Source organism: Penicillium concentricum (assembly GCF_028827145.1).
Source record: "Penicillium concentricum strain IBT 3081 chromosome Unknown utg000001l_segment0_segment0, whole genome shotgun sequence".
Lineage (NCBI taxonomy): Eukaryota > Fungi > Ascomycota > Eurotiomycetes > Eurotiales > Aspergillaceae > Penicillium > Penicillium concentricum.
The window spans coordinates 7554699-7567822 of record NW_026622754.1 but is presented as its reverse complement, the minus strand read 5'-3'; the positions used below and the strand labels follow the sequence as shown (position 1 = coordinate 7567822).

The following is a 13124-nucleotide window of genomic DNA, read 5'->3' as shown; positions in this document are numbered from 1 at the left end:
ACTCTGCGTTAGCCGCGATCGATGCACATCGCCTTATATCCCAGATGGATTCCAAGGCTATGAAGAGTCAGCTTGAAATTCTGTCGGAATGCAAAGTTGTCTATGTCGCTTTCCCTCTTTTCCATGTTGCGGGCTTTATGTTAAGCTGTTATATCTTAATTTCGGGCAATGTTCTTCTTTTTGGACATCCTCGTCAGCCCCCAAATATTTACATCTTACGTGATGCACTTAGAGTCAAATCTTTGGATGCGGCTTTCATCCCCCCTCTATCATTGACGATATAGCGCGAGATTCTGAGGTGCTGGAAGACATATCCCAGATCCGCTGCATCTTCACAGGCGGAGGTATTAAACCCTACGTCACGAAGCAATGGTGAAATGAGGCGACAACTGACTTGAACTTGTATATAGGCTCAGTTGCTCAAAACTCGGGGGACATAATCGTTACAAAAATGAGACTGTTTGTGGGCTTGGGAAGCACCGAATGTGGATCGTTGATTCAGTATCCAACTGATCCAGCACACTGGAACTATTGCCACTTCCACGCCTCAAATGGCATACACTGGCGGCCAGTATTTGAGTCTTCAGAAGAACAACCGACTGAATATGAGTTGGTTCTCCATCGGCATAATTCGTGCAAACCATATCAAGGCGTCTTCGAAAACTTTCCTGACCTCGACGAATGGTCTACGAAAGACGTGTTCCGAAAGCACCCATCAATCCCGGATTATTGGGAGTACCGGTACAGAATTGATGACTTGGTCGTCTTCTCCACTGGTGAGAAGATGAATCCAATACCAGTCGAAAGTCGAGTCAGTGGCATTCCCGGAATCAAAGCCGCTTTGGTGATCGGCAACAAGCAACTGCGTCCAGGAATGCTAATCGAGCTCGACGACCCTGACCATAGTCTGAGCTACGACAGTGGTCTCCCATTTGAGCTGCAAGGGCCCTTTAAAGAGGCGGTGGGCATTGAAAATGATCAAAATTCCCGAGATGCGCAGATCGACGAGGAATTGATTCTCATTGCTGTCCCAGATAGAGCATTTATCCGAACACCAAAGGGGACTGTCAATCGTAACAAGACACTTGAGCTCTACAAAGCTGAGATCAATGACCTATACCGTTCTACGGATCCTTCGAACGCGAAGGGCTTGAATGATCTTAGTTTAGATATGACCTCCCAAGACTCGCTTGCATCCGACCTGACTCGGTTGGTTGAAAAAATTATGGCAAATGACAGCGAGTTGGACGAACAGACCGATATCTTTGCTGCAGGGTTTGATTCCGGACAAGCACAAATACTAGCTGCCGTCGTTGGAAAGGCTCTTGTGCGCCAGACTGGACAACCAGAGCGCAATATTACAGTCGATGCTGTTTACCGCAACCCAACACCTCGAAAGCTCGCGAAATTTTTGACGGCGTCTCAAAACCCACCTGGTCATGATTTGGAAGAGACAAGCGAATTCCAGGAGGTTTTACAAAGGTCAGCACTTATTCCGATGCTTAATGTGATACTTGTGGTGTATGCTAAATGGGTAACTAGATACTCCAAGACAATACCCGATACTCCTGCAAACTTGGAACCAAATGTTTCCACCAACAGTGGTCATCACGTCCTTGTGACTGGTAGTACCGGGTTTGTTGGGTCGCATACATTAAGATCTCTTCTTCGCCGCCAAGTAGTCAGCCAAATAACCTGTCTCAATCGAAGTGGAGCAAACGAGTCGAAAGTTTGTCTTCAACGCTTCCCCGGTGATGAAAGTAAGAATCACTCCGTCCAACTAAATTTCAAGGTTGCGGACCTGTCGGAGCCATTCTTAGGACTCTCCGAGAAGACCTACTATGACCTGCAGGACAATGTAACGCATATTCTGCATTGTCAGTGGGCAGTTGACTTCAACCGGCCGTTGACCCACTTCGAATCAAATATCAAGGGCATTGTTGGTTTGATTCAATTTGCCCACGCGTCCAAACACAATTCTCAAGTCATATTCTTGTCCTCTATCGCTACAGTGAGGAATTGGAAAGAAGACAGGGATGTCCCAGAAGAAACCCTGAGATCCCCTGAGACTACAGAGACAGGCTATGGGGAAAGCAAGCTCATCGCCAGTCTACTCTTGGACCAATCCGTCAACTCGGCTGGTGTCAGATCCACTATTTTCCGCTTAGGCCAAGTCGCCGGTCCTATCGAGGAGTGGCCAGAAGGCCAACACATGTCATGGCCGCGCCGTGACTGGTTTCCAACCCTCCTAGAGGCCTCCGTACAGCTTGACTGTCTTCCAGAGACGCTCGGCAGTGGAAACCAGATTGACTGGATACCAGTCGACACCGTCGCTGAACTCCTCTCCGATCTAATATGTAGCCCGAGAGTCTATGAAAGGGATAATTCAACTAACATAAGATACTACAATTTGGTCAATCCACATCAAATTCAATTTTCAGATATTGTCCCCCTGTTGGCACAGCGCCTTGGGTCGAGCGAACCTCTGGAGGTTGTTTCCCTACGGGATTGGGTGCATCGTTTGTCACAGAGCATCGATAAACCGGGTTCTCGCTCAAATCCTGGTCTTCGTCTTCTTGGATTCTTCCAGGGACTGGCCAGATCTGAGAAAGCTGTGACCCTGGATACAACAATGATTGAGGAGCGATTCCCTCGCTTAGGTCAAGTCGGTGCAGTCAGTGATCGGTGGATAAGCCTCTGGCTTGAGCAATGGGGGATGGCTTAATTCTTCGAATCTTATTGCCATTTGGCCATTTGGCCCTAGGTTGCTTATATTCCTGAATTGAATTGAGTATCATGAAGCATGATTTTATTTATGGTGATATTCCAATCATAATCGACCATCCCGCAAGATCATGTAGGGCTCTTACACTCTGTCGTGGAGTAATGCCATGACAGTTTATCGCGTTCTCCCACGTTTCTTCACCTCTATCCGCCCGTCGAATCATTTCAACAATATCCTCACTAATATTTATAGTCCTAGCTGAGTAATAAAAAGCGGTATCACCGTCGATACCCTCTACCCTCTCTACAGACTAGAGGCGATGTGATGGGTCCCTGAGTTCCTTCCCTAGCCGCCCATCTCAACCTACAACATTTTCATATTTTGTATCAAAAAATGGTTAATTATGCATCATTATTCTAAAAATATATAAATAGTAATTTGAGCTGCAAGGTGTGATTATCTATATCTACAATACCCTCAGGCTCACATCCCAGAGCCCTTCGTCTTCTATGTTTTCTTGAATTAATCGGTGCCAATGAAGACTACTGGCCTGACGAACTAGCCTCGTTATCAGAGACAGCAGCCTGGGGTTTCGGCTTGACACTCCTCCAGCGAATGCCGAGTGAAAGGATGAAAGCAACAGCGGCAACACTGGTTGCGACGTAGAAGGTCCCGGTGATCGCATGGTTGTATGCATCTAACACGCCTGGAAGCTGCGCCGCAGAAATCAAGCTCCTTGCTTCGGCGGACCCTGCACTGATAATGTTCTCTATCTCGTGACTTGCAAATCCCCAACTCTCCAGTCGCGAGACAAGTTTGTTCTCAAAGATAGCCTCCGCGATGGCGAGGTTCACGGAAGCCCCGAAGAATTGGAAGCATTGTAGTAATGAGGTACCAACAGGAATATCTTCGGGCTTGAGGACTGTTTGTGTCGCAACATAGGGCATTGAGAGAGTCATTCCCACACCAAGACCCTGAAGGACTTGGAATGGGATCCACTGCTGGTGGGGAGTGTTTAGGGAGAAAGTAGAGAAGAGCCCCGTTGCTATGCTCATCAAGCCAGTTCCAAGAAGCATATAGGGATTTGGGTATCCAAGGTACTTAAGTGAGGCGCCTGTTAGGGTTGCAGAGAGAACATCTGACAGCGCTAAAGGGAGGTACATGACTCCAGATTTCGTTGGCGAGGCATTTTTGATGACCTGGAACCATTCAGGAAGGTAGTAGATCGAAATATAAACAGCACCCATGGCGAAGAACTCGCTGAAACAAGAGAAGAACATCGTTCGCTCACTAATCAGACGCGGCGGAATCATGGCACTATCACCCCTTCGTATTTGCCAGAGAGCAAAGACAAGGCCGAGACCTGCGCCTCCAATGAAGAGACCAATGATGGTAGCACTCTTCCAAGCATACCCAGTCCCTCCCCATTGAAGAGCCAAAAGAATCATGATAATGGCTGGAGCGAAAAGAGAAGCGCCTAGCAAGTCCAAGTTTTGTAGTCTGCGAAGAACTGAAGGAGCTTTCGTCGAGTCTCGCGTAGGCGGTTTGAAGAAGAAGGCTAATGAGAAGATGGTGACAGCACCGATGGGGAGATTGATCCAGAAACACCACCGCCACGTCGCATGTTCAGTAAATACACCACCTAATACGGGTCCGATGATGGTGGCAATGCCGAAGGTTGACTGAAGTATTCCAATATAGAAGGGTCGCTTGACCAGTGGGATGGAAACCGCAACAATACAGAAGGCTCCTGTAAAGCATCCTGCTGCCCCAATTCCAGCTATAGCACGTCCGACAATGAGCATAGGACTGTTAACGGCAAGGGCGCAGAGCAATGAGCCAAGTTCGAAGACGGCAAGACAACCGAGGAACATGCCCTAATACAGTTAATGGGGGTTTCATCTCCAACCGAAAGCTTTGGATAGTCTCACCTTCATCGCAAAGCTTGCAAACAGTTTACCTGCGACAGGCTGTAAAGCGCACATCGCGAAGGAGTATGCACTTCCATACCAGCCAATGTCACTGGTACTGTTGAATTGTGATGTGATCCGGGGAATAGCCGTGGCAATGATGGACGAGTCCAGTGACATGAGAAATATAGACAGACCAAGTCCAGTCATGACCAGGACTAGTGGAATCCCAGTCAGCTCGTAGTCGGTCGCATCGTCTGCTCGAGAGTCGCTGTCGCCAGCCGGCAGGCTGTTTGCCTCGGGGGCGTGCATATCCTCGATGGGATATTTCTCAGCCATTTTCTGTGGCAGTTGAGAGGACAAGGGGGTGGAATTGGGAGAGACGAACAAAGAGAGACAAGAACATTATATACTACTAGAGTGGACTGGGTACCTATGTTTGGGATATTCTCACCCCGGCCCGGCCCGCACTAATCCGTTTTGGGGTTAGCACAAGTCCAAAATGGATTAGTGCAACTTAATCACCATGACTCATGATGGCTCAAGCGAGGATCATTGGTCCACAGCATCTACCCGCAATTTATAGTTGCTATAAGCCTCTTTTATTCCAAGGTCCGCGGGTTGGCTATTTGTATATTAAACATCACAACCAACTGTATATTTTCACATTCCAATACCATTAATGATCACTCACTCACCCACAATTACTCATCCTAGATCTACCTCGACCACTTTCATTTGGGTTATGATCACCATGGGCCACAACGGCACAATGGCACTTCCGTGTTTACGTTGCTCACTAGGTAGAATTTGAATATCCCCCATGAATGCTTTCTTAAGACATCCTTTTCCGTCACGTTCTTGATCTCTTTCCTAATCTGACGTCATAGCATGTATTCCACAAGGCAGCCCATGCAGCCTATGATCAAAGTGGAATAAAAACCAATCTCATATTCGAACCAACTTGCTAAATATCGTTCGTAAATTGGGTTATCGCCTGGTTATCGCACGGGGCAAATAGAGGAGTTCCTAACTAACGAGACCAAAACATGATCCAATGATCAAAGTCCTCGTCGTCTAACTCATCGATGCTTCTAGCACGGTCCTCAGGGGAAACAAAACTGTTAAAGATGTCGAGAGCCGTGTCCATTTCCTTGTTGGCTTCGTCTTCTTGGTCCATCTGCTTCATGACATTTCCCTTTTTGTAGTGAGCTCTGGCAGCTTCGGGTCTGTGATAAGTGTCAAGGTTGAAGATCTTGAGGGCTTGGTCAAGCAGCGCTCTTCATAAATTAGCGGCCGTAGTGAAACTAAGATTGTGGAACTTACAACGCTGTAGGGCCGTCTCCCGTGCGAGCAAAATGATCTGAAGCCTTTACACACCCGTCACCAGTTCGATGGTGAGAATTGCCAACCGAACGTTTGTAATGCTCCAGACATTTGACGTGTAATTTGAAGCTGTCGTCAAGCCGACCCTGTGCAGCCAGAACATTCCCCCAGCCCATGTACAATTTTCCATTCCTGTATTGTTAGGATCGCAGCAAGTATTAAGGTGGATTCCACTTACACAAAGGAGGAATAGTCATCCTGACCTAGCTTTGTATGACGCTCCTTCAAGGCAACCTCGAATATCTGCAAAGCTTCATCATACCGTCCAAGGTAACCATAAACAAATCCCACATTGATTTGGGCCATAGTAATCTCCTGTGCTGAAGGTTGGCTCAGGTTCTGGAGAATAGTGAGTGATCTCTCGAATTCAACCAGACCCTCATCGTTCTTCCAATTCATCAAGTAGGCACAACCGAGCTCGTTCACTGCGACCCCAAAGAATGAATCAGCTTTCTTGGCATCGTCGCCTAGTAATGTATCCAGCTTTTTGACGCATTGGCTGAAATCGGGCAAAGGATGTTCACGGTGGTTGATATGCAAACCGAGTTCTCCTCGGCAGTAGTGGAAAGTAGCATCAATCATTTGCAGCTCATGACTTGGGTCCTCTCCGCTCACTGCGTCTCTCAAGAAACTGAAAAAGGACAGGATTATCGGCGAAGCGCTGAATCGAGAATCTGAAATGCTAAATCTGATCTATCTGTCAGTTTATCCATCATACATGAGCTCTCATTCACGTACATCAAGACATCTAGGGCAAAGTGCATCCGCTTGATCGCAGTAGCGAGGTAAGCAGCGCCCGGGCTAAAACGATCCCGATACTTGAACAGTGAGAGAACGTGGGCCCAGAGCTCCGAGTTTTGTTGCCAGTCCGTTTGTACATTCCCGAAGCCTTTGAAAACCTTCGGCCAACGAGCACCAAGCATGTCCAGCACTTTTGAGTATACCTCGTTGAATGTTGCATCATTCATTTGAGTCCTCACAGTATCTTGTATCAACCGGTGGACACGTAAGGTCTTTTTGCCCCGATTTCTGTAAATTAGCGACCTAGAAAGTAGCTCGGCACGAGCCTTTGAGTATTCCAATGAGGTTTTGGGATAGCGATCCCAATCCATGCATGCCGGGTTCTTTTCTAAAAGCGATTCTGGGATACTGTCTGGATCGAGGAATGATATGACTTCTAGTAGGGCCCTGCCCTCTTTCAAGTCATCCAGGTTCCAGACAGTACCAAGCGTCTGATTGTATCTGCGAAGAGAAGCTGATTGTCCTTCTGAGATTCCAAGAATCTCTCGTCGTTCTGTCTCCTCAGAATATAACTCAAGGAATTCGTTAAAGCCGAGGTCTCGAGCTAGTATGACTCCAGACATTTGCGCAATGGCAAGGGGATATCTGCCTAAGGCTTGAACAACCCTAGGCGCCTGCATTACATCATCCTCATCGCTCTCACGATTAGTGAGCCGAAGCAGTAGAGTTATCCCCTCTTCTTCCAGTAGCTCGGGAACAATGCTTCCAGTGTTCCTCAAATAGATGGAGCTTTTGATCAATGGGTCCCGACAGGTAACCAGAACTGAACCGGCAGCGTCTTTTGGCCAAAATTCCTCAAGTGTATCAGCGCGATCTACGTTATCGAACACGATGAGCCAAGATGCTCTTTCTGGTTTCACGTGGTCCATATGCTCATATGACCTGAGAGGGTTGGCAAGCCATGCTAAGAGCATCTCTCGGATTGCTGGCAGATCTTTGCCATCAGTGTTTGAAATGATGCCGAGCTTTAGAGCGATCTCTCGAAAGCCGTTAAAGAGTTTGCTCTCCTCGTCTGCTGCAACCCAAAAAACAGCGTCGAAGTCCTTCTCATACCTGTGAACAAATTCGTTGGCGATGGAAGTTTTCCCCATTCCACCTGGACCACAGAGAGAGTAAACGTTAAGCGACGGGATTATCTCGCCAAGAGAGCCATTGGACCCATTTTCAGACTCTTGTGCAGAGACTACAAGGGTCTGCCGAATGCTTGCTAGCGTGTCCTCGCGCCCAGAAAAAACGGGATCTCTGGGCAATAGAATGGACTTGCACGGCAAAATAGGATCTCGGTATTCGATGGTGAAATCTTTCAAGGCGGAGATGAGTTCGGGGTTGATCTTATCACTGCCTGCGGTAGCGTCCTTGGTCCACGATCCGAGATTAGTCGAGGAAGCTGGTTCTGACGTTGCTAGAATGGACACATTGGGACCATGGAGCAGATTCTGGCCTTCAAGGGCTAATCAGCAAACATATATATGCGTCACATGTGATATATTAACCGACCAGACGTGGATTCAATTATAGAACCCGCAAGATCCTCATCATCGCTGCTTTGCTCTCTGACAGTGGATTCATCGAAGACGGAGGGTCCGGTGTCTAATTTCCTGTGAGCAAAGTCCTAACATAATATGAAATCCTCAATATTTTACTCACATCGTGGAGAGTCTTTTGCGAGGGTTTTTCTCGTGTCATCCAGCGCTAGATGGAGAAAATCAAATATCCTGTCAAGTGTACTGCTCCCACCCGACACAATGCAGAGGTCCCGGTGATTGGAGTCGTCCTCGATTACAGTCTCTTGGTCATGGCCAATGGTTGCCGAGTACCTGTCAACAAACTGTCTGTCATTAGTCTCGCCCCAAAGGAAGGTACAATCATAAGAAAGCAAACATACTAAAACTTTTTTTCCAATCATTTGTTTGCTCATTCCTTTCTTTTCACTCACGGTCAACACTTGCTTCCCGTCTTCGGCCAGAATAACCCGAAAGTTCTCACAATCCACAGCCAAACTTTGAACACATTGTAGATCCAGGGGATTATACCTTCCTTTAGTAAATTTCTGTAAAATGCTTTCGACTCCGGCCCAGTCTTTTAGTTCTTGGGACGAGGAATGCGGACATCCCATGAAAACGAAACCAGCAATCTTGCGTATCAAATGCCGATAGGTGTTTGGGCTTTGCTTTGCCTGACATATGGCCTAGATAATTGCATGATTCAGCCATAATACCACACTTTTCTTATGGCGAGAGACATACTCTTTTCACAATCAATCCACCTAAGCTGTGAGCTACCAGAACAATCGGACATTGTGTCACCTAGAGCGTTCAGCTTTGCCCCATAGCCTAGAGGAAAGACGTACAGTCTCATCTTCGGCGAGACGATACAACTCAGCGAGAAGAGAAGCACCTTCTTCTTCAATCTCCCTCCCAGATAGGACACCGTTTGCTGCAAGTCTGTTTGGGAAGGACAGGATCCCGATGTCAGGTGCATTTAGCGTGCCCAGCCACAGGTCGCCTTTCGAGTTTGTCCAATGCTCTGGAGGTGTTGTTCCTACTCCACCCACAGTGAGTAAACTGCCGCGGGTCAACTACCGTTTATTGCCCGCTAGGTGCGAAATATAGGGGACTGCGACATACAGAGTTCCGACTTTCGGACCGACACGAATCTTGTGAAAACCTCTTCTGGTGACTTTGGCTGATGATTCGGTCATGGCTATAGAACTCTCGGAAGGTAGAAATTATGGAAGAAGTTTTGCCGTAGTAGTTTTGATAATCCATTGTCCAGATGACTAGAAATTCCCGCTCGGGCTTCCCTGCACCTGAGCAGATTTGGTCAAAATAATCATCCAATTACCACATGACACGCGACCGGTCAGAGATGATAGAGGGGAAAGAGCAGAGCCCCAATATATTTCAATTACAAGTGCTTCAACTCTTAAACCAAATATGTTTTGTCCCATGCATGAAATCCTCGTAAGACTCTCTTGATTGTTTGCATATCCAATGCAAATACCGCCATAGTGATAAACATCAGAGGCGCCGAGGCAGCGAAAAATGTCCATAAGGGCATATCACTTCCCAGCTCCTTGAAGTTCATACCAAAGAAACCAGCCGTAAACGTGAACGGGAGGTACACAAAGGCGACGATTGTAAGCTTCGTAACCAACTTCGCCTGTTGGATGGCGCGTTGTGACTCTGCCAACATGCTATTATTACTGATGACTGTCATTCCTTGGGTGCATTTCTCATGAAGTGATTGTGCTTGCAAGTGCAGATCTTGGAATAGACTGTACACTTCAGCCATGGCGTCATCGGCTATGCTGGGTCGACCATTTTGGAGGATATTGTTCTTGTCGTTTGTCAACTGAAGCATATACGAAGTGTTGCTTAGCTGATCTTGTAGGATATCCCGAAAGTATAGCAGGTTGACCAATGTTGGGTTCTCATTACTGAGCGATAGGCGGTTTGTTTCGGACCTTATTTTCTCTTTCATGACATTTAGGAGCTGCTTCTGAGAGAAGGCAGATAGTCTGAACACGTCCGCCAATATATGAAACCGATCTGATTTTGCAAGCGACCAATCTAGACCACGCCCGTAACCTTCCGGAAAGATGGCGAGACTTTGCGTATTCTTTCCTTTCTTCGGCTCATTACTCTCGTTTATACTGCGGGACTTCAACGCGCACCTCGGTCTATATTGAACGATTGGGAGAAGTGTGATTGGTAATGATTCAGCACCACCCTCGAGCCAGGGGATTCTTGGCCCCTGAGAGAGGTCGTGTCCCGCATCTGTACAGGCGATGGCTATAAGAATCAGCAAATATATCGATCAAGGTCGTTCTAGAAATCATACCCATCCACGTTTTTCCAACATCAAATACGGAGACCACGATCTCCTGTTCAATGACGCAATGCCGTTCATCTAGCACATGGAAATTCCGCACAATCGAGTCCCCTGGCTTCAGCGCCCAATTTCCCCTTAACTCAGCCTGGTACCTTTGAAGATCGTTAAATGCCCTCCCGCGTAAGGCGTCTACCTCCTCCTGAGATGATCGACGTCGATAGTTCTTGGATCCGATGGTAAAGAACTTGAAGCGGAATATGTTACTCATGATTGAAGGAGCCGAGTCAAAATAATAGTCACTCCCTGGTCCTGCACGGTACCTAAGAAACCAGCGAAATAGCTCGGGATCGGCGCAACAATAGGCGCCAATACTTGAAAGCCAGCTCGGCGAAGGATGGCCCCGTAGGAATAGCACTTGTGGATGCGATATTTCGATTCTAGTTCTCAATGCCTCTATGCACGACTGCGGATCAGCAAATCCCTCAGACTGTTCTCGATTCCTATTGCTATCCGACCAGCAATGCTTATCCGAAGCTTGCTGGCCCAGCTGGCTCGGGCTGATGAGCCATGCGAAATCCTTGGACCCGTGGCTTGCAGGGCTTGGTACGATATTTGATTTCTGCTCAAGAAATTGTTTTAGCGTATCATAAATCTCTCCGGGATATAACGTCTCAGCGCTGGGTTGCCGAGAATGGTATGCGATAGCTTTGATGTATTCATCAGTTGTGCCTAATCTGTGGTCAGACTCCTTATCGCGATAACTGACGCTGAAATCTTACATTTGGGTGTGTATTGTACCGGCTTGCTTTCTGGCATGGCGGGAGTGGTGGGATTGCTTTTGGATCGAAGAGGACGCTGCGGATTTTTGGAGCTCATCTTCTGTGAAGTTCCCCGACGAGCCGGAATCATGATGGATGGATGGTCACAGACGGGTACAGAAGGACATATATAGGGAAATATGATTTCATATGGTTGCCCGGGTATAAGGCACGACACGTGCTAGTGACTTGCACGGGCGGAGTTGTTTGCACCTCATACACTGGGGCTGAGCCCCTATGGGGGACGAATCAGCCTCATTATCTCACATTTCGACACTAGCTCGGCGAGGCACAAACAAAACCCCCAGGAGTTCTATTAATTCGTGCAGCCGAGGGCTGGAACAGAAAATCCTTCCCCACAATATATCGCACTATCTCGGAGGCGGTATACGAAAGTCATGTTTTCGATCGTTTAAGTCTCTTGTCTTCTCGCTTCTGCCTGTTGTATAATTCCATGAAAGGGGTTCTGACTTATTAGAGAAAGACGAAATGTTTGTCTCTTTGCGCTGTTTTTATCTGCCAATCACCTAAAACCAGCCTCGCAACGCCCGGGCAATGTCATCATACCTTGACCCGTGGACATAAATTTACGTAAATCAGACACCTATTTTCCCCCGTCCGGCATGGGATATGTCTTAATTATCCGACTGCAAATCAATATTTTAATACCTGGGATAGTATTGGGAGAGCTCTCGGGCCCTTGCATCAGAGACTTGGTGATCGATACCCGATTTGGCATTTTGTTAACAAAACGATATGACTCAAACATATGTTCATCGATTTATGACTCAAGGGTAGCATTGTAGTAATCTCTGCCACCGATCGAAAGATCAGTGACCTTGTCATAAACATGGCTGCGGCACTCAGGAAATGGTGGATATCAAGTTGCCAGGAAGAGAAACGTGAATAGATTGCTTGACAAAATCTCAGGGTAAGGGATCAATATACTCATGGAGTCGAGATTTATCCTTCTTGTTCACTCAGCATGGCATGCGGTATGGACTTTGTGTCGCGACGGCCCATGAAACTGAAGTACCAGGTCGGCTCGCCATGGCTGATGCGGCAATTGTAGTCATACCGGGATCTTTTGATGCCGAAAGACTAGTACTCAGAATTCTCGTCGGGATGGTTCTTCATGCAATCTATATACAGGCCATCAAAGTAGCCCCCAATCTGTTCTCGTGCGTTATACACAACGGCTTTCGAGGAGCGGGAGCACAATATGCATTCCTTCATCGGTCGCTGCGTGTTTGCCATCCTGGCTTCATCGAAGTTCCCCAGTCGATCAAGAATATCACGGACGCAATTCTTGTGAATGTCACTTTCCAACGGCTTGAACCCGATCCTATGTAGCTCTTTTCATGTAGGAGAAGATGGTCTGAGCCGCACATGGAAAACGAGCATGATCGATGGTCACATTCACATCTTTGAAAAGCGATTTTTGGAGAACCATCCGGAGCTGCCCTCTGGCTGCATTCAACTGCTCTTTTTGAGAGTTAAAGCCATTTGTTCTTAACCTGTGAGTTATATCAACTTACACATGACGATAGGGGGCATATGCATTGGCTCAAATTCTGGCGAGTCTGTCAGGGCCATTTCTGTGACCTGCCCCGGGTGGTGTAGACAAGTCTTTTTGAAATGTGCTGAAAC

The 13124-nt window shown here is 47.3% G+C and overlaps 4 protein-coding genes across 4 annotated transcripts; 1 reads left to right on the top strand and 3 right to left on the bottom strand.

Moving 5' to 3' along the window:
• Positions 1 to 451: 451 nt before the first annotated feature.
• Positions 452 to 2725, top strand: N7517_002906 (Male sterility NAD-binding; the record flags this gene model as incomplete). The annotated part of the gene is made up of 1 exon (XM_056720636.1): positions 452 to 2725. The coding sequence occupies one exon, from the start codon at positions 452 to 454 to the stop codon at positions 2723 to 2725; it is 2274 nt and encodes a 757-aa protein (XP_056584771.1).
• Positions 2726 to 3267: 542 nt separating this feature from the next.
• N7517_002905 (MDR family MFS transporter) lies at positions 3268 to 4974 on the bottom strand (the record flags this gene model as incomplete). The annotated part of the gene is made up of 2 exons (XM_056720635.1): positions 3268 to 4602; positions 4657 to 4974. The coding sequence occupies 2 exons, from the start codon at positions 4972 to 4974 to the stop codon at positions 3268 to 3270; spliced, it is 1653 nt and encodes a 550-aa protein (XP_056584770.1).
• A 694-nt stretch (positions 4975 to 5668) lies between these two features.
• On the bottom strand, positions 5669 to 8938 carry N7517_002904 (uncharacterized protein; the record flags this gene model as incomplete). Its single annotated transcript, XM_056720634.1, has 7 exons — positions 5669 to 5915; positions 5962 to 6153; positions 6200 to 6709; positions 6760 to 8272; positions 8320 to 8412; positions 8470 to 8650; positions 8708 to 8938. 7 exons carry the CDS (start codon positions 8936 to 8938, stop codon positions 5669 to 5671), a joined length of 2967 nt encoding a protein of 988 aa, XP_056584769.1.
• An 809-nt stretch (positions 8939 to 9747) lies between these two features.
• Positions 9748 to 10924, bottom strand: N7517_002903 (uncharacterized protein; the record flags this gene model as incomplete). Its single annotated transcript, XM_056720633.1, has 2 exons — positions 9748 to 10616; positions 10666 to 10924. 2 exons carry the CDS (start codon positions 10922 to 10924, stop codon positions 9748 to 9750), a joined length of 1128 nt encoding a protein of 375 aa, XP_056584768.1.
• Positions 10925 to 13124: the final 2200 nt, after the last annotated feature.